The sequence below is a fragment of the Aspergillus caelatus genome (genome assembly GCF_009193585.1).
Source record: "Aspergillus caelatus strain CBS 763.97 unplaced genomic scaffold BDV27scaffold_145, whole genome shotgun sequence".
Lineage (NCBI taxonomy): Eukaryota > Fungi > Ascomycota > Eurotiomycetes > Eurotiales > Aspergillaceae > Aspergillus > Aspergillus caelatus.
In genome coordinates, this window is record NW_022475408.1 from 1 (window position 1) to 26,702 (window position 26,702).

Consider the following 26,702-nt stretch of genomic DNA (forward strand, 5'->3'; position numbering starts at 1 on the left):
AAATCTCTCCGCCGCTCCCATAAATCCATACATAACCTCCAGCAGAAAAAAAGAAAAAAAAAAAAACAACAAACCGCCTCACTCCCACTCCCTCTCCCAAACAACCCACCCACCCACCCACATATACACATACACACACATGATGTCCCTCGCAAGACCCCCAATCTCCCTCCGAAAATGCTCACGCCTCCTCCCCCGACCAATCCTCCGAACCCCCGTCACCACCCACCAACATAACCACCAAACCACCATCACAACACCACCAACCATCAAACAATTCCACACCACCCCAACACCCAACGCCGCCCGTTCACCCTCCGTCCGCCGCGCCGAAGCAGCCCAGAAACGCCCCCAACAACCCCGAATCGCAGCCACCTACACCGAAGACGGCCTCCTCAAGACCCCAGCCCAAGGCGACCTTCCCCAGCGCCAGCGATTCCTCGACTCCGCGTCTAAAACCCTCCACGACGAAGCACGCAAATATGGTGGCGTCACCGTCGATTATCCTACCTTTGTTCGGATCGCGAAAGAGCTCTTTAATGTCGCGTATACATATCCACCAGCGGCGCATCTTGTTCAACGGATTGAAGGTGGTGAGTTTACTTTACTGTTCCCTTACCATTAACATAAAATACCATAATATACCATTCCATAGAGGAATTGAGCTAACATGATACACGCGGGGAAATATAGACATAGACGAAGTCTTCAAAATAGGCTACCACATTGGCACAAACGACATGAGCTTCAAAGAATGGGTACTAGCAGCGTGCAGTCTCGCGGGGGCACGAGGGCCCGTCTTATACCAGACCGCGCGATACCTAGCCATAACAGCACGACGGGGCACGGAAGTGCGGCAAACGGCTGTGCTGGACAAGCTCGAGGAAATTGGACGCACCAGTAACGATCCCCGGGCGCTGCAGCTTCTTGCGCAGGTGCAAGGTCGGCGGGGGAAATATACCCAGGCGTTGGAACTTATGGAAGCGGTGTTGGCGCGGATCCATCCGTCGAAGAAGGCGCCCAGCGGGGCGGAACATTCATATCTGATTTCGGAGGTTATGGAGACGCCGTGGCGGGTGTATGCGGCGTTGAAGGAGAAAGTGGGCGATCCGATGGGAGCGGATGAGGTTATGCGTCGCGCGGCGCTGGAGTATGAGGATCCGAGAGCGTTGCAGGATTATGCGAGTTTGTTGATGCGGGAGATGGATTTGGAGGGTTATGAGGAGTGTATGAGTAAGGCGGCTAGTTCGGGGGATGCGATGGCTTGTCTGAAGCTGGCGAATTTCTACTATCTCACGTCGAAGGGGTGGTTTCCGCGACGGGGGGTTAAGGTGTCGGAGGGGGATAACGCGAAGGCGACACCAAAGGCTACCAGAACGGTTGATCCGGCCACGCCGGTTGAGGAGAAGAAGCCCGGCGCGCTGGGTAAATTGTTTTTGTTCCTTTCTGCGGACGTCAAGTCGCACGCCGAGTACCGGAAGTTGGCGGTGGATTGGTACGAGCTGGCGGTTAAGCATGGAGGCTCACGGGCTGCGTTGCTGCTCGCTATTATCGAGCGTGAGGATGGGAATTATGAAGCGGCGTGGGAGCTCTTCCGGTCCTCGCGGACTGACGATGCGAAGGAGTTTATGCCGACGTCCCAGGATGAGCTTGTGAAGGTCTGGCGGGATGCGACGTTTCGGCCTGAGGTGCCGCTTCAGTTGCTTGATCTTTGATGGAGCTATATCTATATCTGGATGGACCGCTGAAGGATGGTGATGTGTGGTTTGTTTATTGTGTTCGGTTGATACCCGTGTACCATATATACGCTGTACAACAATATCAATTCGCTATGATTATATTGTATCATAGAATGTTCGAAACCAGGACAGAAATAGGAGGGGCTCCTATTCTTATACAGCGAGTACACTACGAACGCATGAACTTGCTTGGGCAGAAATGGACTCGGATACTACACGCGTAGGGTTCTTGGTCTTAGGTCTGCCGTAGGTTTGTATTTTAGCACTACGACAAGTCCTCCATAGAGAGTGGAGTCGTGACCAGGTTCATATGCCTCTAAAGGCGTTCTTTTCATAAACCTTCATTAAAATCGTTATGGTATTCGTTTTAGAAAGAGGCGCAGTGCCAGGGTTCCGGTATTCTGAGATATCGCAACGCTGGGAAACATTGGCCCAATGGCTAAGTGTTCACTTATAAATGGCCCCGTACTAGCGTCATCGCTTCCTTCCCTTGCCCTTCCCCTCACCCCTTGTTTTTAGTTCGACAAATCCGAGGTCTTTGAGTCCCTCCGCGAGCCGGGATGAGTCTCTCATCCCGGGGAAGTCCTTAGCTGGATACACCTGGAATGGTTTCGACCACACCTCCGCGAGGATAGGCATATGCTGACCGGTATCTTCCACATGGCCCCAGTTCATGAGTCGAAATTGCAAGCGATACAATCCAGCTTTGCTAATGGAAAGGTCTGAGAATATGAAAAATGTCGCCGGTTGTTTAGTTCGTTCCGATCCTCCAGGGATCCTCTGCGTCACACAATCCTCACTAGTCGGGTGGGCAGGTGCTGTCGCAGGGTCCGGGTCGGCATCGACATAGAAGGGAGAGACAAATGTCTTTCCGGAAAGCAAAGGCGTTGATTGACCTGGGCTCGCGGTAGACCCAAGGCGACTTTCTTGAATGGCACCTCCTCTCTCCCTATCCGATGAGCCTTGCTGGGAAGATGTCTCCACAGGGAATAGAAGGCAACCAACTGCAAATCTTGGATCCTGCAAGATATCCTTCTCTTGATCTGACACAGGGTCGAAGTCAGTTAGGAGCAATTGGATGATGGGTGGTGGATCAACAGGTCGCCGATCTCTATTACTAAAACCGCATGCTCTTGCCGCCATTGGTTGCTGTCGAATATGTAAATGATAACGGGAAGCTGTTGAAGGCCGCCGCGGGGGTGGTGATGGTGAATGGTGAAGCAGTTTCTCGAAGCCCGAGGGTACGCCGGAAGTTGTCTGACGCGGCGGTTGCTGTGCTGAATACTTCGGCGTAGGGTTGGTGGTGAAAATTGCCGAGCTCTTATCAGAGTGAACGGGGCTTGGAAACGTCGTGGAGGAGCTACTATACCTGATCGGATCGAGTTAGAACATTGTGAAAGAATGCATTATAAGGCCCCCCTAGAACAGATTTATTCCATTTCGGAATGAGTCCAGATCGATCCAAAAGCAAGAAGAGAAGCGAAAGTCACACGCTAAGGAAAGGGAGAATTACAGAGATTCCATGTCGTTTGTCCGACCCGTGGAGCCTATGGAGCCACGGCCTTGGCTTGATGTTTCATAGTAGGAACTTGATGGCCCACTATGGTCAACGTTCTTCGAGATGCTGCAACGCTGCGCTGAGTACGGAGCAAGAGGCCCACTCGTGCTTGAGGAGACACTATATCGGTGCTCTGCGCTATCCTGCCTTGCTCCTTCAAATACAAACCTAGAATGAGTGGAGGTACTGGTAGTCGGATCATAGCCTTGACTATCTGGAAATAGAAACCGTGGGGGTTCCTGAGTCGAATATGCGGGATTTGGAATTGCTGGTAATCCTCTTCCTGCATCGTCACCGGCACGAGTGCTCGTATCGAGGTACCGGCTGTCGGAAAGGGGGTGTGTCCATTGTGGTAATGGCGTATTCGACATCTATGCAGACGTGTACAATATCTGGTAGGTTATCACCTATGCTCTCCTTCCACTTTGTCTGGTATTGGCAAACGTCGGGCGGCGAATTCCCGATTTCTGCAAGGCGGGCATCAGTCAGAATAGCAGATAAGATGGCGACCTTTGTTATCGTAAGCGTTATAAGAGGTGATATAACACCGGTCTTTATAGAGACAATTGACGAGGGATTGACGATGCAACAAAACCGGACGGCCAGATGCCCTATACACAAATCCAGCAAACAGACAACTGCGACTTGGAACCAACAGCACGACGGTTTGAACTCCGTCCTAAAAGAACAAAGACGTGAGGATGACTACCAACCGGGGGCCGACTACTTGAGTGTATCAAGAAGGCTGATTTGAGTAACGTGCGTCAGTTAGCCCGATTTAATTTGCAAGGCAGAACACCAAGGCAGCTGCACGAGGGGCACGAGGAAAAAGAAATAAATCAGGAAAAAGAAAAGCGCGAAGCACCGTCCAAACAGAATGGATGATTGCCGGTACAACTCACACTAGGAATGGCAATACCCAATGTACAAAAACAAAATAAGAAAAACTTAAGTGTGTGCAACAGAGAGTCTGATGACCAATTTCAGTCCTGGAAAAAGAGAACAGAAGATTCGCAACGGTCATACCAACCTTGGGATCCAACAATATGCCACCCTTCACCCTTACTGACTCTATACCAATCTGTAACCGTGCAGAGGAAATAGCGGATATGGGGAGTCGGACTGAGCGATGCTTTTGTGAGGACGGGTGCGTGCCCACTGTGTATGTGTGTGGCATTGACGAGCGAATCTAACCCTGCAGCGGCGTTGCGTGCCTGACAGGATTCTAATAAGAATATCCCCGAATCAATTCCCCCGGTTCGTTGATAAATAAATAGAAAGGGCCAATAATTAACAGCGACAACGGGTGTTCTCCTCTGGCCCCAGTTCTCTTTCGCTATCACCAGTTGAAGCTTCTATGGAAGAAAATGACAATAGAGGTGAAATCGTCGGCAAATCATGAGGAAGCACGAAGTGGGCCAATGACAGATGGGCTAAGTCTCAAGCGCGGTCAGTTTAGACGCTATATCAGTCAGAAGAAACATTTACTATGTCCAGTTCACGGCGTTAGTCCCTTGCAATGACGCTACTAATCAAGAGCCGTGTTGGTGGGTGGGTAAATAGATTCCAAATTCGGACCAGGGGCGATCATGTACTGGCTGAGAAGACACTTTTTTTTTTGAGGGTCTCCAGTTAGGAGTGCTCTGACAGACTGTGACATGACCAATCATGATCTGGGATTCTTAGTCTGCAATAGGTCCAGTATCCTATCCTGGTTTCAAGGAGGGTAGAGTGCGTTGGCCCATCCCTCTCAGCACCCCATAATTTCTTTTCGTATTGTATTTCAGGCAACGAGGTTGTTATCGCTGATGCGGAGCCAGTCGGGCCACAAATGCATAGGCGATCATGAAATTAAGGGTATCCAATCTAGGTTGAAAGTGCAAGCGCAGGAATCCCCATCCATATTATCAGGCGACCTGGCGACAAGCATAGATCAATCGCGACGAACTCCAACAGAAGCCATATCCCTCATGTGCTCCACTTGACCCCAAGTATTTAGATCACGGTGGAATGACCCAATTCTATGGTTACTAGTATCCCCTACCAGGATCGCTGTCCCGCTAGCGACTGCAGCTTGTTCATATCATGCAGCGACATGGAACCTCGAAGAGTATACTGTGTATATACAGATTTGTGGGGATCTAAGCATCAGACCCGCAGTCTTGGTGTAGGTGTAGGGAGACAATACACAGTAAGGCCGATAGCTAGAGACACCGTCTTCCACTCATGGAGAATTCCCTAGTCTTGCCGAGGGTTCAAACTTCAACTGACTGTGTTAAGTCGCGGGAATCCACAGTGGCTCTCCGAACATTCGGCATGTCAGTCATCCAATGAGAAGATGAATACAGAGACAACACGGCGAATCCCGTCATGTCCACTGATGTGCAGGGTTGTTGACCGCAATGTGAACAGGTGTACCTGTCAAGTGTTTACTGCAATAACCCTTCTTCCCATTACCTGGTAGATCTGGGTCGCCCAACTTGCAGAGTAATGGCTACTCTCCCAGTTCAACATGAGCTATAGTGCAAAGTTTGAAAAATCAACCCGCATCAAGGACTTGGCCGAGGTGTGGACAAATCCTGAATAGCCCGACAGCCATTTCTGTTAGTAACCTAAAATTTACTCAAGTTGGACGGCATATACAATTCTCCGCGATAATCACCCAGGTAGCAAACACCAACCGAGGAAAGCTGGAGGGAGCAGTAAAAAAAAAAAAAAAAGAAAAGAAAAGAAAAAAATCCCCAATATACCTCGACTTGGCAAAGTTGGTCAATGATCCACTGCTCTATCTTTAGTGGTCTGATCCGACCGATTCCCTGCTCCAGTCGCTGTGGCTAACATCCTTATGATGTGGGGATCATAACAGCGGTCACCGCCACATTGCCATGGGTTCTCTCAGCTGAGGTTTCTGTATGGACTCCTCCGTACAGGAGTCCTGCGAGTGTATGCTGCTTGTGCCCTAGGTCAAAACAGGGGCGCTACTTGTGCATTAGCATTGCAACCGTTCTTCTTTAGTGAGAAAGCCACACTGCATGTGAGGTTGCCTTGCCCACGATAACGAGTTATGTGTCACACTTTTGACCAAACTTCGAACTCTTACAGTGGCATGGATCGTGGGAGTGTGGGACGCGAGCGAAAGTAAACCCATCATAGCTCGTAAATGAAATTTTCAGCAAGCAATAATTCAATTCCCGGAATTTTGATGTGGCGCATTTCTGTGTGACGCCTCATATCCCTGCAGACTAAGATAGCGTCGGTCCTATTCCGCAATCGATATCCCAGAACGACTAGTGGATCGACCAGAGAAGCATGGCTTCAACCTGCGCGTATTAACGTTGTGGATGAATCACACTTGAGCCTTTACAATTTCCAAATCTGTGCCCCTACAAGGCAGGAATACATCATTATATGCACGGATGTTCGCTCCATAGAACGGTCGATGTTGTAGTCGCCCTACACAGTTAGAGTTAGGTAGGTCTTGCTTTTCGACCAGGTATAAAATAGCTTACATGGGTAGATAGTATTGGGAATACTATTGAGGAGAGGGGGGATGCAACCAATAGGTAAATGTCTAGCTCTCAACGTTGAAATCCAACGGACGACTAACAGACGAGAATGAAGCCATCCCCACCGGGCCGAGCCCAAAAAAGCAGGCTAAGGATGTCATCCAATCACAAAAACCCAAAAGGACTAGAGAGGACGGCAAGTCGACGCGTCCACTTAGTTACTATACTAGTAGACTAGTGAGTAGAAACAGAGGAGGTAAAGGAAAGGGAATCCGAAAGAAACAGTGGGTGGTCAAGTGACTTGACCCAGAATGTCGGGATGATCACGGGTTGGTAAGCCCTTTTAACTAATAGCGATTGTACGGACAGGGCCCTCTGGCTGCCTTGGATTACAGGTCCCGTTGGTGTCTTCTCTCTAGTATTAACTTTTCCAAGCAGATATCTCAGGCTAATACTACCGGTTCTATAAGCCTTTGCATCCAGTACTTAGTATGTACATAGTACACCCTACTTGGACAAGCTCTGTAAGAAACCCAGTCTTCCACAGAAACCCGCTTTTCACGGCGCACTTAACTAGGAAGCAGAGCAGGAAGCTAATTGATTGCTGGGCGACCCCCTGCTGCACTAGGCTTCCTTCGCATTGATTTACTCTTTCCTGTACTAGTAATGGAGCCCTTTGGTTCGGTTTAGCCTGACAAGAGACAAATAAGAAGGGCCACCCAGATGCAGAGCGCATTAACCTTTCACTAGGTGAAGACAGGGAAGCTCATGAACCAATAGGGTCGACAAAATGAAGTGACGATCGGGAAAGACTACGTGCACTCATTCCTTTTCCCATATTCACTCCAATAGTGGTAACATGGCTGTGCCTAGGGACGAATAGACGTCATAGGTCATTATTGGAGTGCAAGCCCGCAACGCTGGCATTCTGTATCTGCGTCAGGGAGGTACTCGGTTCCCCGTTCGATAGACACGTAAATGGACTGGATAAAGAAGGGGCTTCGGGCATTTTATGATCCAACCTAAGGCTCATAACTCACTGAGCGTAGTCCAATATGTTAGTAGCAAATGGGCAGCCAAGGTGCTGCTATACAGCCACCCGTTCCTTGTCGAGAGAGTGTCCCGTCACGTTTTAGCCTGCAGGACTAAATCTATTGATTTCCAGGTTTTCAAGTGCTTTAACATGCGTATCGACCCACAGGTATGGATGGTGATGTCCGTAATTAGTCTACAAATCCCACTCTGTCCGCCACCTGCAGAGCACAGGGCAACAAAACGCTGTGGGTCCCCCTGTTCTTGCAGAGGTCTATGCTCACTCGGGATTTAAAAGACGTAGCGGGGGTGATACAGTGTATATGAGGTCACTGACCTGCTGATAATGTATATTTTATATGTATGGCCGGCATATGTATGTGAGCTCGGGCTTCTTCGGCCTTTCTTCCCTATTGGATAATATCGTAACTTCCGCTGAATTAGGATTTAGGGAAGAAATCTCGAAGACGTCAGAATCGAAGCTTCCTTGACCGCATCTTGGACTCCTTCACGGTCTAGCGCCACCCAGAATGGACAAAGGAACAAGGTCCCCGCATATACTTACATTGCATAAGTGATCTAGTGGCAAAGATCAACTGTACTCTCCATTACAAGTCTGCCCCGGATTTAGCAAGTTGCCATAAAAGGCCTTTTTGATCTTACTGCGTTTCAGATGGGTAGGTACATTGAACGGACAATACGCTTCAAGAATGCTATTCTACATTCAAGACCAGATGCCATCTACTGCGTGTTCAGCTCCGGCGTTGCTGACCGTGCTGGCACGCAACCCATCTGATAGATAACACTGATACACACATAAATGGACATCATTTCACAATACCACCTGGGCATGTAATTGTGTTATTTTCTGGCGGTATATACGAGAGAATAGAGTCAATGCACTTGTCGACATCAGAAGGCCCAGGGTATCATTACGGAAAAAAAGAAAATAAAAGAAAAGAAAAAGAGGTCGAGAAGGCAGATATCCCTAAGGCCATTACAGGTAAGGAGATCCGAATGGGCCGAGATTGTCCGGCCCGAAAATTCGCATGTCTTATCCACTCTGTAACCCTCAGAACGAGTAGAAAAGTCAGGATATTTCCACGGCGCTCTGTGCGGTTACCCAGCCGCAATCCTAACTGCGCCCGCAGATGCCGCAGCCTCGCAGGAGATCTAAGTCGCCACTTCCTGGCTGGCTGAGATTGGGTTCACTAGTCCATTACTTTCCAAATCTTGGACGGTCTATGGGGCTGTATTCGAGGCCTGTGCGTTTCTCACATCCCAGGGTGTCTCATATGGCATTCTATCAAGTACGGACGAATGCGTGGGATTAGCCCGTTTCGAATACGAGATCTGGCCCTGGGTCTGCATTCACACAGTACATTGGATAAGAATATCCAAATGGGAGATTAATGTCCTTCTGTTCCGGTAAACCATTTCCAGGTGAGATCCTCAGAACTGCATCGAGGCCAAACGATGGGTTTGGAACGATCCACTGTTTCTCAGCATCTAGAGCTCCACGGCTTTTCCCCACAAAAACGGCAAGGAATCGACCAAAAGCACGGTCCCAAGTCACGATGTGGCCTGTCTCTTCCCAGCTTTGGGCCGCTTCTGAGGAAGTCCCTTGGGCCGGTTTGGGTCTCGCGACCAGGTAGCCAAGCTGCATCAAATGTAGGCAACATTCCGTCACTAGAGATACCCCATGTCTGTGTGGTCTGACTCGAAGTAATCCCAAAGTAGAGGGTGACCACGCTTCAAACTGGGAATTTCCCACAGGCAGAGAGCCGTTTGGCAATTCAATCGGAGATCGCTGAGGAAACCAAGCAAATTCATAAGGTACAGCATCCTCATACGGCAAGAGGACGCGAATCTGATCCCCTTCAAATTCGTCCAGCAAGTTAGCGACCCTTCCTAGCTCCAGCATCGATTTTGAGCATCCGAGTGCTTCAATCTCCGCGATTAGGCGCATGCTGCTATCATACCCCGCACTATCGCCATCGATTGTCAGGAGCGGTTGTTTGGAACTGATGTAGAGCGGATTAGAGATGCTAGTATGGACCGATTTCTGTCTATTCCAAGTGATTCCGAGTCTCTTCTCCATATCTTCTAGTTGAGCTTCAAGGATGCTAAGGTATTCCTTCCCCGCAAGCTGCGGAATTGCATGGGCCACACGTTCGGCTGTGAGGAGACTTCCCAAACCCTCGAAGTCAGATAGACCTGGAAGGTTACCATTGACGCATTTTGATATCTGTCTTAGATAAGTTACAGCCTTTCTATGGCTTCCAACATCAATAAGAGCTTTCACACAGCCATAAGCCGGCTGGAAAGAGTGAGGTGAATCAGGGTGTAATCTTTTCGTCGTTCGATTCCATATATCTTGTAATGCTCTGTCGCTCCGTAATCTTGCGAGCAACGACAAATACGGCCCAACGGATTCTGTTGAATCTTGATGGTCGGCCCAACACATTACACTGTGCAAATTGTGCTCTGAAAAGCCCCCATCGGCACTTTCTCCCGTAACTACACTTCGCATCTCACTGGTATCATGATCTGGCTCCTGAAATGGCAAAAGTTGGAGAGAAATGAGAAGAGCGTCCACAAGGGGAGCGCACGACTCTAGATCCAGCCGTGGGGAACCAAGGGAAATATAGCCTTCGAGATACCGTTTCAGAGCTGATGCCGAGAAGGCAAGACAAGAATAGTACATTCCTATAACAAACAGTGAAGGCGATACGGGCGCTCTTAGTTTCTCCAGCCTTGTGAGAATCCCGTTAATAGTAGAGAGTATTTCTCCGTAAGAATCAGAGCGCTGGCAGCGTTCCAATGCCTGGGCTAAGAACCTACAATGCCCTGTTTGCAAAAACATCCCACCCAGTGGATCGTTGACATTTCTTTCAATTAATGAACGCAGGTGGTTAAGGTTCTGTATATCTTTTTTCATACCTCGTAACACCTCTGTCTTACAGGGAGCTGCGGTTCTTTGTTGGAGAGAGCTCCACAGAGGTGGAGGTGGTGAAGTGCTCAAAGGCCATTGCTCTGAGAAGATTTCCGCTAGATGTCTGTCCTGGGATGTTTCCGGAAGTACTCCATTATGAACTGGCTCTGTACTCCCCGTCAAGGCAAATCGTAATAGCTGAGACGGTGTGGGTTTGGTGAGTGACTCTAGAACACCCCGTTTGGCATTGCCCGAGACATGTCGAAGAGATGATTGCGACAGAGGGAGCCGGGAACGCAGCTGTCGCTTTGGCCCTAGCCACAAGCGATAATCTAAGCGTTTGGACATTCGTTACATCCAATGCCCAATGGGCACCTTTAGTGTCGCACGCATTGTAGAACATCATCTTGGTTAAGCATATGACTATGCTGGGGGTCAGAGCACGGGCGGTAAAGGAGGCGGTGAGAAGAGTAATCGTAACGGTCGAGATTGTGAATCTCGCGCTTCCGCTATTCTTCAATCTCCCATCTTATCTCCGATTATCTACAACCAGAGAGACGTCAACTTGAAACTGAAGGACTTCGACTATTTTACCGCCGCTTGTATCATCCGACACTAATCGCTGCGTTGGTGTTATATCATCATGCCTACTGAGCACAGCACTGAACAACCTGCTTCAAAAGTTTCCGACGACAATGAGCCCGTTTCTATCACAGCTAAGGAGCAAAATAACGCCGCTGAAGATTTCACTGCTAGCCAAAAAGAATCTCAAGGCGCAGAAGCTTCAGGTAGTCCATCGAAAGTAGTGGAATCCGTGAAAGAAGACGATACGGCCACAAAAGCGCGAGAGAGACGGGAAAGATTCAAAGCCCTTCAAGCCCGTGCAGTAGGTTTTTCTTTCTTTTTCTTCCTCGTCTTTATTCTCTAGGATACCTCAGGTTGTCTCTTCCCCAAGCTCACTGTTATGTAGAAATCCGCAACCGAGCGCAACTTGAAGGAAACGGCAGCCGAGACACAGCGTCTAGCAACCGATCCATCGCTGCTTTCGTCATTGTCTCGTAAACATGCGTTTGCGTCACACAACCTACTTAAAGCCGATACGGAAGCCGCCGGTGAAGATTTTGAACGGAAACGCGCCTGGGATTGGACGGTCGACGAATCCGAGAAGTGGGATAAGCGAATGGAGAAAAAACAACGCCATCGCGATGATGTCGCTTTCCAGGATTATACGCAAGATGCACGCAAAGTCTACAAGAGGCAACTGCGCGAGATACAGCCAGACTTAGAAGCTTACGAGCGAGAAAAGTTGGCAGCTATTGAGAAGGCTGCTGCTAATGGCGACTTGGAAATTGTGGAAACCAATGATGGTGAAATGATTGCCGTCGATAAGAACGGCTCTTTCTATTCCACTGCCGATACAGTAGGCTTCACTGAGAATAAGCCTGATCGAGCCGCTGTCGATAAATTGGTGGGAGACCTCAGGAAAGCAGAAGAAGTTCGGCTCAAGAAACGGAGAGAACGCCGTGGCGAAGAGGACGCCGATGTCACCTACATCAACGAAAAGAACAAGCAATTCAACCAGAAGTTGGCACGCTTCTATAACAAGGTATGTCTATAACCTAGTCACTGATTGTCCAAGATCTCTGGCTAATCGTCAATTAGTACACTACGGAAATTCGTGACAGCTTCGAACGTGGTACCATGATCTGATAGAAATACATGAGACTATATCTATAATACAGCGCAGGGCTTGCCGATCAGCGTCCAGCCATGTTTTAGGGCTATCAGGCCTGCAAGCTAAAAATGGACATTCACCCAGGCTACCACCTGACAGTCTGGAGAAGTGACCAGGAGCTGGTGTTACTTTTTTCTTTTCCAGAGTTGAACTCATAGCATGCTTTTTCTCCAAGCACTCGTGGCCAGAGCTTCAATTTTCTTTGTTCCTACAGCACCACGCACGGACTCGTCCTCCATCGCCTCAACCACGGCCTCGCCTACCATGTCCACCTGAAAAGGTTTGGTCACCATTGTACCGAGAAAGTCGAGTCTATTGCCCAAAAGTTCATTGAACTGAGACCCGATGAAGCCTCCAAGTGCTATTGGCAATGTAAACTTTCTGCTTGAGTCGTACATAAATGGGGCTCGGACGAAGATACTCCGCAATTCCGGGATTTTCGTTGATATGGTTGTTTCAGCTTCCCGTTTGGTTGTGATATATCTGCTCGGAAGAACGGGCGCTCCAGCTGCAGCGGAAATGAATACAAAAGTCGGGACATGCTCGTTGGAAGTCTCTTGGGCTAGGGCAATCGCTGTGTCCAACTCAGTCAGCATTCTGTCCTCACTCGGCGCCTAAAATACTGTATAGCATATACGGACCAGAATCTCTGTTCATGAGCTCATAAGTCAATTGTCCATCTCTTTCCTTTGCTTTCAATGGCTCGCCTTCCCGCCTTTGTAGGGGATTTTGGCTGCCCAATTTCGAGGAACTGAAGGCCCTTTGTAGGCCACTAATGATGGGTTCCCTTCCTTGCACCACGCCTTTGTAGTCGGCCTCAAGGAGAATGCCCATGGTGTGTACAACAGCAGTAGCACCGCTCAAGAAAGGCTTGTAGGTCTCCGGTTTCAGCATATCTGCTCTAGCCCATTCTACAGAGCCCGCCCAGCTAGGACGTTCGGGCGAACTCGAAATCGCACCCCATCGTGGTTCTCCGGACCGGCTGCGACAAGAAAGTATGAATTTCGACGAACAGTCTGGATCGGTGTTATCGGAAGAGCTCGTACCTGAGAGAAGTTACCGACCAGCCTCTGGCTACGGCTGACCTGCATATCCTCGAGCCTGTAAACAAAATAACAAGACAGTCAGTTATCTATAAGAAATCTAAGCCGACACTGCGGTAGAAAAGTATACCAACCTAGAAAACCGTTTCCGCCCGCAACCACTACCCTTTTCGTAGCCATTTTCTGCGTCTGTGCTGTCTGATTGACCCAAAAAAAAAAAATGAAGCGACAAGAAAAACAAGTGTAAATTATAATTATGTCCAGTGGATCATTGCAGGCGCATCTGGTCTGATCTTCGGAGCTTCCAAGCTCTGGAACCACCGCTTCCGACGACACCCCATCGTCATGCTTCCCACCGCGCTGTCACGTGCAGCTGGCAATCCCCGCGGTGATTTCGCGACAAGAGTAGATCAGATCCACGCACTCGAGCGCACCTCTATACTTCACCAATCTGATTTTCACATTTTTTCTATTGCATTACCTTATTCCTCTAGGTGATCACATTTCAATAATCAAATCTTACAATGCCTTCCGCAACAGCCACGAAGCGCGTGAGGGTAAGTAACGGCCATGGCCTCATAAAGGAAACTACAAGCTAACGATTACATCTACAGGGTGTCTCCATCTTCAGGCCCTTTGGTACGTCCATCCTAAGAGTCGATCACATCTAACCAACACGACTTTATCATCGATGGAACGTACTCTAACCATCCCTAGTATTCGGCAGCGAAGCCCAACCCTTCGACCCAGCCAAGAAACCCCCCAACGCCCCCGCCGACCATACGCATCAATGGCGCGTCTACGTCAAAGGCGTCAACGACGAAGACATCTCCTACTGGCTGAAAAAAGTCCAATTCAAGCTCCACGAGACATACGCCCAGAACATCCGTACTATCGAACAGCCCCCATTCGAGGTAACGGAGACTGGATGGGGTGAATTCGAGATCCAAATTAAACTCTACTTCGTACCCGAATCGATGGAGAAGCCTCAAACTCTCTGGCATAGTCTCAAGTTGCATCCGTACGGGCCAGATGCGGAAGCCATGAAGGAGCGACGGGACCAAGTTATCAGTCAGAATTATGAGGAGATCGTATTCAACGAACCTGTGGAGCAATTTCATGATCTGCTTACTGGGGGTGCTGCGTCAGCGCAACCGCAGAAAGGAAAGGGTGGAAAGAACACTAAACAAAGCGGCCAGCGGAATGTCAGGACGGCAGAGATCCCTCAGAATGACTCTCCGGGCAACCCCTATAGTAAAGCAACCGAGAACAAGGAATTGGATCGCTTGGGGGAGGCTAGCAGGACGGTCGAACAGATGATCAAGGAGGAGAAGGAGCGACTTATCGAGCGTGAGAAGAGGTTAGCTGAACTGCGCGAGAGTGAAGGAGTGCCCGCGAACACGAAGAAGCGTTAAACTTCGCGTCTCCTTTGAATGTCGTGCTAAAAGACACTCACTCCCCTTCCGAGTCATGCCGCGTCTCCGAGACACTTCGCTCGCTACGCAATACGATGCACATACGTTGAATGGAGCGCTACCTATGCTCACCAGTCAATAGCTTGGCGAAGACACGATCAGACGTAACCGCCTACAGCCAGGGAACCCTGACCTCCCTAAACCCATACTGGTGGACCAAACCGGGTTTCTTATACCCAAACATTCTCCTAGAAGGTTCACATCCTTCATTTCCTGTATAGGAACAACCAGAAGAGCTTACACCGTTCACTGAACCTACTACAGAAATGGCCTAGATGACCTAATGAATTGAATATCTTAATCTCATCTTCAAGAAGCTGCAGTAATCGCTCCGTTAAAATGCTCGTGTAATCCATAATCAATTCAGTTAGGGAATTAGTCCCACACTAAGTGCGAGTGAATTCCGTCCTCAACATCCGTATCCGCCTCCGTCTCCGGGCCCGAAGATAACCATGGACCCTAACATCGGGTGACAATTGTGGGCCAGTTTGAAAGACGAGGAATACCACGGAACTTTAATCAGAAATGGGCAATATGATGCGGTTCGAGATCATACCAGGTGTCCACGTAGTGTATGTCATCTGCTGCGGCATTATGACAGGCTAAATGCGAATGGGCTGGACCAAATAAGCAATAAGGGTCGAACGAGTATACCCCGGATGAACCAAAAGTCAAGATTTCAATTAATTGATTCAAGGTATAGGAAAGATATAGGTATATTCCAAGCACGCAAAAGAGCTAACCCCGAGATTCCTCATGCTTGCACTCAGTCTCCTCAATATGTACATTAGATTAACAAACAAATTTTTGGTATGTAGACGCTTAATCATAACTTGCTGTCGCTTTAGTCGTATCTCGGGTTTGCTTAAGGAACGGTATCAGATCTGTCCCACCCGTACCATGGATTCCCCCAGTAAGCTTCTCGTTTTTGTCTCGCATATGGGTCGTCGTCGACGTGGCCAAATTGACTTGTGTCGATCCATTGGTTGGCGGTTTTATCTTCGCCGCCATGATGATGTATCTCGTGACCATTTGAATATGTGAGTCCCTGAAGACCCCTAGAGACATTACAGCTGTGTTGTAGGCGTCCCGGATTGGCGAGTCGGCCTTGTGACTGAGCGCGTAAGCACGGACATTCGAGACCCTAGTGAGCATCTCGAGGAAGCGCCGGTGAGGCCCGGGCATGTAGTTTCTCATTTCCTGCGAGGGGGATAAGTTTTAGTCCTCATTCGGGCTGACCGGGATAACAGGTAATACATACTTGCATGAATCCGTTCTTAGCTCTTGGCTGAACTGCATCACTAGTCTTCATGCCTCCGGTAGCTATATGCTCCACGCCCAGGAATATGTCAAATGTCTGGATCAAGGAGCTTTGTGCATTGCTTCCACCGCTGTATTGATGCCATTTTCCTTGACCTTCGCCGATGTCGTAGAAGACGCCATTAGGTAGTCCGGCTGAGGCCATGTTTTTGCTGCCGGCTAGAAGCGGGCGTAGTTGGTGGTAGAATACAGAGGGTCGGTTCTTTTCATACATCCGTTCTAGTAGTGTGCGAAGTTCCTTAAGGCCTTCACTGAGTGCGAGGAGTGAATCACACGCACGTTGAGCGTCATCGATACTGACGGCGTGGACTGTGTCGAGCATCAACGGGATAAGCTGTGCTCCTTTTGCTTCCAATGCGACGGAGATCATTAGGAACCACTCTTCGTCTTTGGTTCCGGTAAATGAAGCCGTCACTGATAGAAGATCAGGGTCTGTCAGGTCTTCATTGGGATCGGAGGTTGTGTAGTTCCATAGATTAAGCGCTGCGTAGGTGGCACAAGGGGGGAGTTCTAAGTGACTCGAGACTTCGAGGAATGGTGAGGATATAGCAGGGGGTAAAACCTGTATGTCCAATTAACGAGGTGTCTAAGGATCCTGTAGTAATGAGACTTACATCTTTCGGTTTTTCACCACCCCAGATGTAAGCATGTGTAAGATAGGCAAGTAAAAGATATGCTCTCCTCCATTCTGGCTCTCCTTGTAATTTCGACGTTGAAAGGATAGGTAGTGCTTCCACAGCTTGTCTTATTGTTCGGAATCGTATATGGTCCGGTAGGTCATTAACAATATGCTCCCATGGCCAGTAATAAGGATTTTCCATCATCTTCAACGGGGGAGAATGAGGAAGGAAGCCATTCTGAAGTGACACCCCATATTCGTCGAGTGAGATCTCGGGAGTATAACGCATGGTGTGTGTGTGTGTGTGTGTGTGTGTGTGAGATAAAAGATTATCCTGTGACGGGGAATTTCTCTCTTGGAATTGTCTTTCGCACGGTAGACTGATGTTAGCAATATCTAACTCTTATACATGTTTATCAATGTATAATGGTCTGGTATTGAGGGTATGGCGGAAGAGGGCCGGATCAAAAAGCGGCTTCCGGGTCAGTCAATCTATGAAGATAACATCACAAAACCGGTACACACTCCGAGATAGTACAATATTCACGTCAGCAGGAACAATTATAGGAGCGCAATATGGTATGGGTCCCCTGTTAAAGAAGGGTATTGTCGGAGTGGTCCAATTATCAATACACGGATGTGAGGCGGAAGCGGATAGCCATCCGGCTTGAGCGACTAAAGGACGAGATGCAGCTAACATGCAATGACGTATAAAGACACATCTGTAGTCCACGGGATTAGCAAAAAACAATAATTCTTTATAATACTTTTGAGAAGTTACCGAGGTCAACACACGATGTCTAAAGTCAAATCGTCCAAGCCGGTTTTCCCTGAAAATGCAGGGTCAAAGGATTATGCGGCGTCTCTCGACGCAGCTGACCCATTGGCATCATTTCGTGATAAGTTCATTATTCCTTCGAAGGCAAACATAAATAGCAAAAAGCTCGCGAAGCCAGGTATTGGCTACCCTTCCAAATCTCTCCACAGTATCCCATCTGACAGGCTCCTAGGTCTCTCATCAGACCCGTGCATTTACTTCTGTGGCAACTCCCTGGGTATTCAGCCAAAGGCCACAGCGAAATATCTGGAGGCACAGTTAGATACTTGGTCGTCAATTGGTGTATCTGGTCATTTCGTAGATCTCGAGGGCTCTCCCCTGAAACAATGGCAATTGCTTTCGGAACAAGCCGCAGCATCGATGAGTAAGATCGTTGGAGCACAAGCAGATGAAGTTGCAGCAATGGGAACTCTAACTGCAAACCTTCATCTCTTGCTTGCAAGCTTCTATAAGCCGACTCCAACAAAGCATAAGATTCTGTTGGATTGGAAGGCTTTCCCTAGCGATCATGTAAGTATAAGTGCGCCATGTTTGATAACCGACCCCATCTCCTCAAGCCCGCGAGTACTAACACCAATGCAGTATGCCATTGAATCTCATCTGTCCTGGCACGATCTCGACCCAAAGCAATCCATGGTTCTCATTGGCCCAGATGAGGGCGAGTACGAGATCTCCACAGAAAAGATCTTGTCTTACATTGACGAGCATGCTGAAAGTGCAGCTCTCATTCTTTTGCCAGGAATCCAATACTATACTGGACAGCTTTTCGACATCCAAAAGATCACAGCCTATGCACAATCACGAAATCTTACTGTTGGGTGGGATTTAGCGCATGCGTACGGCAATGCTGAGCTGAAACTACATGATTGGAATGTCGACTTTGCAACCTGGTGCACGTATAAATACGGAAATGCCGGACCTGGGGCAATGGGAGGACTTTTTGTCCATGAGAGGCATGGTCGAGTTGATTATAGCGAAGGAGAGGACGCTCCAAAGTTTAGGCATCGTCTGACCGGGTGGTACGGTGGTGATAGAAGCGTAAGATTCAAGATGGATAATAGTAAGTAGTGAAAGACCAGGAAAGCGGTTAGAGCTAACATGTTCGAAAAGATTTCAAGCCGATCCCCGGAGCAGGCGGTTGGCAACTTTCGAATCCCTCGGCCATCGATCTTGCATGTCTCTGCGCCTCGTTGTCCGTTTTCGACGAGACATCTATGGCTGAACTGCGCAAGAAGTCTGTTATGCTAACGGCGTACTTGGAGCATCTCTTGCTGAAAGATACCACTGATGAAACACGTCCCTTCCGCATCATCACACCAGCAGATCCCGACGCAAGAGGGGCTCAACTCAGTGTTTTACTGAAGCCCGGCTTGTTGCAGAACGTCTCTCAGAAATTACAAGAAGGGGGTATAGTTTGCGATAAGAGAGAACCGGGCGTTGTCCGCGTTGCCCCTACTCCCCTGTACAACACTTTCACCGACGTATGGATGTTCGTGAGTTATTTCAAGGCTGCACTGGACGAACCAGAACTGAAAAATTGAATTGTGCCCTGATATAACCTCAAAATCGGCGACGGAGGGGTGAAGGTCACGTACCCTACACCAAAGGCTTGTTTGAAATGCACGCCAGTGTCTGCTGAGATATCAGGAATAGGGGCCACGGTGTGGTGACATCAACATCAACCTCCGCCAGTGGTATTTGGTCTCCTGGCCGCTTTCTGCTTGCCTGTTCCCAAGTCAGCTGTAATATAAGAGAGAAACCTAGGCTATATAATGACCAAATATAATGAATGAATGAATAAGACAAAAAATCACTTCAGCCAAGCCGGTGGCTATTCTAGGAGACTCATATACATTTTACCCGTCCGCCTAATCGGAGTGAGTACAATGGGGTTATTGAAATGTACAAATACTTGACTTCGTAAGAAAATGAGAAAGATAAATCACCGCAGCATCAAAAGTTTCCGATCCCCGCCCTATTGTCACAGTTTCGTAAGAACTCTTGTCCTTGGGAAAAGAAGTTTGCAGCAAGAATTGAAAATTCGTCGTCTAGCACATCAGGCCGCGGTGAATTTCCTGGTTCCATAGTATACGGCGGGCCTGTAGGGAACGGAGTTTGAAGACTATACTGTGGCATGGGAGATGGTGAAAGTCCCTGTTGGGGACCGAGTCGAAATGGTTCAGGTAAGGGAGATGTTTGAGATACTTCCCCGGCAAATGTGGGAGGCTCCGAGTATAATGAGTCGCCGAACATGCGTCTGGCAGAGTCTGAGTCGCTGTTTGAAGAGTATTCAAGAATCTCCCAGAAGCGAGAGAGATCTATTAGTAGACTTTTATTTTGAGCTCCAGATTCGGGCTGGTAGGAAGCAGAGACAGCATCTTCCAAACGTTGTAATCTGTCGGCCTGCGGTACAAATATCTCAGTTAGCTTGTTGTCTCTAATCAATACACTAAGACATACCAATCGGGCCATATACGGCCATTTCTCCCCCAGCTTCTGTACAAAGCTGACGCAGGTGAGAAACCGGTCACGCTTCTCTTGACGGATTGTGGAGTTTTCGGTAAAGCTCAGCTGTAATTCAATCGTAGCCACGACGGCGGCGCTATATCCAAGGAACGGATCTGAAACCATGAACGACTTCTCTTCGAAATACTTTATAAAGTGTATTATCCAGGTAGTGTGTGTTGATATTAGGTCAGAGGTATGTTGCAGGAATATCTCAGGGATAGTGCTTCGAAAATTCCTCAGGCTCAGCGAAAGTAGAAGTGGATGGTTGAGGAGACATAAGATGGTATGATACAGGCACTGGTTTAGGAAGAACGGACCCCAGTAGTTTCGGTTTGCTTGAAGATCCTCGAGTGTCCTCTCAGATAAGCTAGCAGGTTTGAATCGATGGATATACGGCACGCACGTTTCTAGGTCCATCTGAAGTGTGATTATCTTGGAGTATTCTGATTGCGAAGACCACGGAGGTACGTTGGTTGGCTTCCCGTGGCGACGGACATATCTAGCAGTCTTCGCAAATACTTCACTGAGCATGATCACATAGGCCACTATGCCTTGATCCTTGAGATCAGTAGTCCTAGCTCCATCAGTCTTGTCGTTTGGTGAACGAGACTGCGGCATGCTAGGACTCTCTGGGTAAGATGGGAAGCTGCCATCTGGGAGATCCAGATAGTCAAATTCCATTCCATGAAGGCGCTTGAGCAGGCAGATGCTCCAGAAGCATCGCCTGCGCTCCTCTCGCGCCGCGGGAGAGAGTACAGCATGAGACTCCGATGCGAGGTTCGCACACTGTGCTAAGTTCATAGCCAGGCTACTATGGATACTCGAGCGATGAGTATTTCCATCTACGAATCCAGTTAGCATAGACAAGCCAGCTTTCAACAACTATCTTACTCGTAAAATCCACTAAGCTCAGAAGGCATAAACACTGTAAAGTTGATAGCTCAACGGGTCCTTCTGATACCCGTCTCATCACTAAACTGCGGGCCACTTCTGTATAACCGCTGGTGCGAGCTGCTAAATCATTGGTGTCGCGATATTGGTCCTCGGCAAATCGGACACTCAAGGCAAGAATGGCGTAAATAACCTCCGGGTCACGATTTCCTAGACTACTAAGGAAGCTGTCCCTATGAAAAAGAGGGAGAGGCTGTGAGTCGCAGTATAGCAGATATAGCTCTGCAATAGCAAGGACATTTTCCCACGTCGGAAGAGGTGTGAGTTGGCTCAGTGATAGGGATGATGTTACGGAGCCGCCAAGGGTAGGTGGCATAAAGGACGTTGTTGTCTGTTGTTCAACTCTTTGGTTATTCCGACTGATGCAAATATTAGTAGTTCCTTGGTATATCCATAATGTGATTGGCATACCCTAAAGCATCTAGGACCTCACTCATCTTGGTTTCAAGGCTGCCTAAGCGGTCCTCCTGTGGCGTTTGTTATCAGGTCTGCTTTAAAAGCTCTAGGGGTTCGGTTCTTACCAAAGCTTGAGAAATCTTTATTTCTGGAGTAGATGGCACAGGGACTGGATCTCCAGTCCCAACTCCATTTGTTAGTGATCTTCTTCCTTCTTCGGCATATGCGCATTGCTGTTGTAGCCGTGCGCACAGTGAGCAAACTGGCTGTTCTCCTGGACATTTTGCTTTCTTGCGCCTGATGTTTAACTCAGTCATTGTATTGTATAAATATGCTGGTAGACTGACCTGCACGGCTCACATGCCTGGCGCACTCGTTTTGCTGGCCGTCCAGCAGATGTACGGTTCATTTCCGTTCGCTGTTATGGCATGAATGTCTGCAAGAAACTGTCAGGGTACCAGATGTTTATATAATGTGGAGTAGCATACCAATATATACTTGATTTAGTGCGATATTCGACCACTAAACGGAGCCTGTGAATAATAATGCGGCTGTATGTGCTATGTATAGCATGACTATGCAGGAAAGTCCTATGTATTTTGCGATGCTTGTCGCCTTCTATTAGTATCGATTGAACATGATTGATATGCAGTGGCTTATCCGATCAACATCCATTGGATGCAATCGCCGTCAAAATGGCTTACTAAGCCATAAGGTAGCTCCTCTCGAAAATCATTCGGCGTCAACTGATAGATGTTTATAGCTATGAGCATTGTGCGCTCTCTCTAACCGTACAAGTGGAATCAAGGCACAAAGATATAATTGTCTCGTCTAGCTATTGACCTACTACTATATAGAGGGAACCATCACACAAGTGCCGCCCGCACACAAAGCGAGAGGAACTTACTGAATGGCTTCTCAGAAGACGCAATAGATATAAGTATCATCCGAGATTAATATAGTCTATCCATGGGCACAGCAAGCTTTCAGCCGTAAAGTTAAGGATTGAGTTGAGGAAAGAATCCACACATTGACGCCCTAGCTTTAACTTATATACAACGTTGAATATCTTCCTCTCAACCAACCCATCTTGAAAAATAGAGATACACCGCCAATCGCAACGAGGCTCTTATTTTGTATATTAGGACAAATGTAGCTTGGCGAGATCCTCATTTATTCCTTGCCGAACCAGGTCTTGTGGCCCTGTATACAGTGTTAGTATAGCACTCACAATGTATAGGTTGCTTTAGCTGGGAAGCTAGGCATAGCCTGAGGAGCAGAAGGGTTACTAACGAAGACCATGCGGATCATAGCGTAGGTGGTGGCTAAAGAAGTTAGCGTTTAAACAAAGCATGCGGAATATGCAGACAGCACTCACCAGCACCCAGGCCGTAGACGGAGAGGAGGTAGGGGTACATGACGTACTTGCTACGCTCGGTCTAAGCAGCAATGAAGTCATTAGGATGTCTTTCTTATCCGACATATCGTACACGGTTAATCTGTAGATCAACTGACCTTCCACCACTGACGCTTGCCGTCGTGCTGCTGGAAAAGACGCTGGTAGTAAGGGACACGGTTCTCGCGGAACACGAATCTAGAGGAGCGAAAATTAAGATATCAGCTTAGGCTATATTCATTGGGGGTCGACTAGGCAAGACTAGGCATGACTCGGCCAATTGAGCAACAAATTCACCGGCGGATCGGGACTCAATTGCTGGATCTGTGCGCGGATATGCTATTTAGTAACAATTGAAAAGTACATACCCGGCCATACGAGGGGCAGTGCGGAACATTTTGGCGGTGCGCGAATGCGAAAGACTGAGGGGATTGAGGAGACAGAGACGACAATGACAGGTGAAAGACTGGCAGCAGCAGTGATCATTCGATGTCGTGAGGTGTGGATCCGAATTGGGAGTTGAATATCACGTGATTTTCCTGATCGCTCCGCCTTTCAGGTGCGTTGCTTAGTAAAGAATGGTTCTCATGTGATTTTTGAAAAGCCTAACCTAGAAGAGCATAGCGCGATACTGGTCTCCGTCATTGCCAAAAAGTGTCCGCGGTATCAAAGAGCTTCAGAGGCGAGTACGGCCACTCCTTTTACTCCTCGACCCTTATGGATTTCGACATATAAGGCATAGGTGAGGAGGATGATTAAAATACTAATTACTTTCCCCCCACCGCTCTCCTTTCATCACTCATGCGACCGGCTCTCCTTCGATTACTGAGGAGACCATCAGCTCTCTCGGTTCTCGACTCTCTGATATCGGCGCCCATTGGAATTGAGCAGCTAGAATCCAGATATCAATGCGAGTGTGTACGACGCTACAGACAAGCCTCGCGACAAGACCGAAGTGCACAGCCGGTGGAATCAGAACAACCAGCTAGTGCTGATTTTGGTTCACGACCTGCGCGACCACCGCTTAGTTTTCGTGTATATGAGATACAAGCGCCACAGACACGATCGAAAAACAACGGACAAACAAAGGATGCATCCACTGGTGTACAAGCTACTAGCTCACCACGGGACTTATTATTACAGCCGGAAAAACTTGAGTTCGAGTCGGATATAGGACACACTAATGACATAGGGTCTCGTCTGGTTGATGACCCGAACCGGCGGCACGACTTCGCGCTCTGGGAGGATTTGCTCCGCTATCGACAACGGCATTATGGAGACAGAGGCACATTGGATATCTGGGAGGGCTTGATGACCCGGGTGGAAGGAGTACAACTTCCTGTTTCTGGGGACGCAGCGAACTTTTTCTGGCAAAGCTTTGTGGATTTGGGTTTGAAACAGGAGGTTATACTGAAGGAGCTGGCGGATTATGCTTTTGAGTTATGGGTCAAAACAGGAAAACGATGGGACAGGTTCTACGAAAGTATCGTTGGGGGGTACCTCGAACGTGGCTTGGCGCAGCAAGCAGTGGAATGGCACAAACGGCTTCGAGATCCTCATTTGTCCTGTCCGAACGATATCCTGAGTGTCCTTAGAGCGGCTATAAATTCCTCCAACAGATCCAACCTTGCATCTACCATCGCCTGGAAGCGCCAACGTCATTCGATTCCGGCGGGGTTAAGGGCCTTCGAGAAGATATGCCGTGCTACACACGGCCACAAAATTTACGGCCAAGCCATATCGACGGTGCTACAGAGTGATTACATCGATCATGCCCCCCGAATACATAAACTCCTTGTCGAGCGAGGTGACCACCCGCAGTCATACGAGGAGATTCAGCCACTCATCGGACACATAAATGAGTATGGATCTCCTCGGTTTATTCAGAAGCTCCATCGCTATGCTAGCATTCGGTTCCCCGACCAAGTCGAAGCGATCAGCGAGGACGAAACTAGCCCAAGAGATGAGGTGGCAGGGCAGCCAGAGGATCAACACTCAGAACCTCGTGGGAAAGCCTGGCTAGAGGAGAAGCCTTTCAAGGACGACTTCGGTGCCAGACTGTTCGCCACAAAAGCTCTTAGGTTTGAAATGATCCTCTCTGGATTACGAATGTTCGGCGTGACGACTATTGGGCCTCAATCACTACGCGAGATGGCTATCCGAGCGCATGGTTGTCAGGATATAGCTGATAAGCTTCAGGAGCTTCAGAAAGCAGGTATATCAGTAGGCGACAGCGTATTTGTACGCCTCCTCCGCAAGTTAGCGACGGAAAACCGTGATATCCTCCTGTCCGATCTGCTTCACAGTGATCAGCATCCAGATGTCTTAGAGGATGCTCAGCTGCAAGAGTCGTTGTTATTATCGTACTATGTCGCCCGCGACTGGCGTCCGTACAACCTAACTCTAGCCATTCTCAGCCAGATATTCGAAGACAAATCGGATCTTGCCAACGTACATTTTCGGAAATTTTTGGCGGCCGGGGAGTGGAAGATGGCGATTCAAGTTGTTGACAACATGGCCCTACGCGGCGCGACGCTGTCTCAAGAGAGCATTGACTTCATCGCCGAACGTGTTCTCATTCCACGCGCACCGGGAAAACCACCTAGGCGCGACGATATTCCTGCTACGAAAGAGATAAAATTTGTTTCTCACACTCTACGCCATGGCACCTCTAACGGCGACCTGGCGGTTACGGAGCTCTGGGTTGAGGTGCTGAAGCGCCTAGGGATGCTCAACCTTTGGGACGAACTCCGAAAATGCTGTTTATGGCTAGCCCATCAATATTCTTCTAGCTCCAACACTACTCGGTCCATTGTCTCATATCCAAAGAAATCTCAACGCGAGACAGGCGCTCTGCCCCAGCAGCACGGGGACCCCTTACTCTGCAAGATATTCAGTCGAAACATGCAGGCTGCTATCGTCGCGTGGGGCTTTAGGATGCGGGTTTCTCAACAGCGGAAGTGGATGGTCACGCAGGGGGAACCATATGAGAGCCTGATCCCCTGGGTACGCGGTCTAGTACTTCTCCGTGAGCTTGAAAAGAATGGGGTTCACCTCTCGGTGGCATGGATTCGCCGGGCTTGCCGACATCGCTTGGCAGTACTCTACGGGCGGCAGGGGTTGGTCAATCGTCGTATGAACCGCATGTTGCGGCACGAAAATCCCTACAGTGTGGTGCGAGTCCTCGAAGATATCAATCTTGCGTGGGGAGAGCCGTCCTTATTTGGGGACCGAGAGGTTCGCGATACTAAGGGGTTGGTAAACCCTCCCAACCGGACGAGGCGGAGAAGGATCAAGAAGATGAGGTCAGCTTACCTACAGGGAGCGGGTTATTCTCGTATGAGAGATTTGTATAATAGTACTAGTAGTAGTGCCAAACGGGACTAGCATGTATGAGATAATGATACCAGAACAATACATAGATAGATTTTCTGCTCTGCGATAGATAGATTAGATAACATTCTCCTGCACTGCACATGTTCAGGCCTGTCCACTGGAATGTTTCTTCCGAAACAAACGTCAGAATCACTTGTTGTGAGTACATTCTATGAGGAATACCTGATGATTGATGATTGCCAAGCACCCCCGTCTGGAAGGGTCGGGACCACAGCAACGGCAAAAATAGGGTTAATTGGTTGGCTGAGCCACGCA

At 48.7% G+C, this 26,702-nt stretch overlaps 11 protein-coding genes across 11 annotated transcripts; 5 read left to right on the top strand and 6 right to left on the bottom strand.

Moving 5' to 3' along the window:
- The first annotated feature begins 117 nt into the window (after positions 1–117).
- BDV27DRAFT_19051 (uncharacterized protein) lies at positions 118–1,882 on the top strand. The gene is made up of 2 exons (XM_032075955.1): positions 118–593; positions 694–1,882. The coding sequence occupies exons 1-2, from the start codon at positions 140–142 to the stop codon at positions 1,713–1,715; spliced, it is 1,476 nt and encodes a 491-aa protein (XP_031925388.1). The 5' UTR covers positions 118–139; the 3' UTR covers positions 1,716–1,882.
- Positions 1,883–2,060: 178 nt separating this feature from the next.
- On the bottom strand, positions 2,061–4,351 carry BDV27DRAFT_131666 (velvet factor family protein). Its single transcript, XM_032067681.1, has 4 exons — positions 4,324–4,351; positions 4,200–4,267; positions 3,253–4,042; positions 2,061–3,108 (listed from the first exon to the last, which is right to left on the bottom strand). Exons 3-4 carry the CDS (start codon positions 3,666–3,668, stop codon positions 2,214–2,216), a joined length of 1,311 nt encoding a protein of 436 aa, XP_031925389.1. The 5' UTR covers positions 3,669–4,042; positions 4,200–4,267; positions 4,324–4,351; the 3' UTR covers positions 2,061–2,213.
- Positions 4,352–8,725: 4,374 nt separating this feature from the next.
- On the bottom strand, positions 8,726–10,594 carry BDV27DRAFT_131669 (uncharacterized protein). The gene has a single exon (XM_032067682.1). The coding sequence runs from the start codon at positions 10,540–10,542 to the stop codon at positions 9,166–9,168; it is 1,377 nt and encodes a 458-aa protein (XP_031925390.1). The 5' UTR covers positions 10,543–10,594; the 3' UTR covers positions 8,726–9,165.
- A 718-nt stretch (positions 10,595–11,312) lies between these two features.
- Positions 11,313–12,569, top strand: BDV27DRAFT_19140 (pre-mRNA-splicing factor SYF2). Its single transcript, XM_032075957.1, has 3 exons — positions 11,313–11,656; positions 11,741–12,376; positions 12,433–12,569. Exons 1-3 carry the CDS (start codon positions 11,414–11,416, stop codon positions 12,478–12,480), a joined length of 927 nt encoding a protein of 308 aa, XP_031925391.1. The 5' UTR covers positions 11,313–11,413; the 3' UTR covers positions 12,481–12,569.
- Positions 12,570–12,657: 88 nt separating this feature from the next.
- On the bottom strand, positions 12,658–13,728 carry horA (ubiquinone biosynthesis protein COQ11; the record flags this gene model as incomplete). The annotated part of the gene is made up of 4 exons (XM_032070683.1): positions 12,658–13,079; positions 13,147–13,487; positions 13,552–13,606; positions 13,683–13,728. The coding sequence occupies 4 exons, from the start codon at positions 13,726–13,728 to the stop codon at positions 12,658–12,660; spliced, it is 864 nt and encodes a 287-aa protein (XP_031925392.1).
- Positions 13,729–13,977: 249 nt separating this feature from the next.
- yaf9 (YEATS domain-containing protein YAF9) lies at positions 13,978–15,339 on the top strand. The gene is made up of 3 exons (XM_032067683.1): positions 13,978–14,105; positions 14,163–14,187; positions 14,266–15,339. The coding sequence occupies exons 1-3, from the start codon at positions 14,073–14,075 to the stop codon at positions 14,961–14,963; spliced, it is 756 nt and encodes a 251-aa protein (XP_031925393.1). The 5' UTR covers positions 13,978–14,072; the 3' UTR covers positions 14,964–15,339.
- Positions 15,340–15,829: 490 nt separating this feature from the next.
- BDV27DRAFT_19155 (indoleamine 2,3-dioxygenase) lies at positions 15,830–17,466 on the bottom strand. The gene is made up of 3 exons (XM_032075958.1): positions 16,958–17,466; positions 16,285–16,905; positions 15,830–16,223 (listed from the first exon to the last, which is right to left on the bottom strand). Exons 1-3 carry the CDS (start codon positions 17,249–17,251, stop codon positions 15,846–15,848), a joined length of 1,293 nt encoding a protein of 430 aa, XP_031925394.1. The 5' UTR covers positions 17,252–17,466; the 3' UTR covers positions 15,830–15,845.
- A 39-nt stretch (positions 17,467–17,505) lies between these two features.
- BDV27DRAFT_19159 (kynureninase) lies at positions 17,506–19,603 on the top strand. The gene is made up of 4 exons (XM_032075959.1): positions 17,506–17,918; positions 17,973–18,310; positions 18,383–18,860; positions 18,911–19,603. Exons 1-4 carry the CDS (start codon positions 17,759–17,761, stop codon positions 19,339–19,341), a joined length of 1,407 nt encoding a protein of 468 aa, XP_031925395.1. The 5' UTR covers positions 17,506–17,758; the 3' UTR covers positions 19,342–19,603.
- A 150-nt stretch (positions 19,604–19,753) lies between these two features.
- BDV27DRAFT_147072 (putative C6 transcription factor) lies at positions 19,754–22,064 on the bottom strand (the record flags this gene model as incomplete). The annotated part of the gene is made up of 6 exons (XM_032070684.1): positions 19,754–20,203; positions 20,261–21,150; positions 21,200–21,618; positions 21,671–21,726; positions 21,781–21,952; positions 22,003–22,064. 6 exons carry the CDS (start codon positions 22,062–22,064, stop codon positions 19,754–19,756), a joined length of 2,049 nt encoding a protein of 682 aa, XP_031925396.1.
- Positions 22,065–22,458: 394 nt separating this feature from the next.
- On the bottom strand, positions 22,459–23,539 carry BDV27DRAFT_131682 (uncharacterized protein; the record flags this gene model as incomplete). The annotated part of the gene is made up of 5 exons (XM_032067684.1): positions 22,459–22,858; positions 22,949–22,980; positions 23,034–23,094; positions 23,171–23,249; positions 23,420–23,539. Coding segments are annotated over 4 exons (278 nt in total), but the record flags the coding sequence as incomplete, so codon positions are not given.
- Positions 23,540–23,769: 230 nt separating this feature from the next.
- Positions 23,770–26,450, top strand: BDV27DRAFT_131685 (uncharacterized protein). The gene has a single exon (XM_032067685.1). It carries the CDS (start codon positions 23,853–23,855, stop codon positions 26,436–26,438), a length of 2,586 nt encoding a protein of 861 aa, XP_031925398.1. The 5' UTR covers positions 23,770–23,852; the 3' UTR covers positions 26,439–26,450.
- The last annotated feature ends 252 nt before the right edge of the window (positions 26,451–26,702 follow it).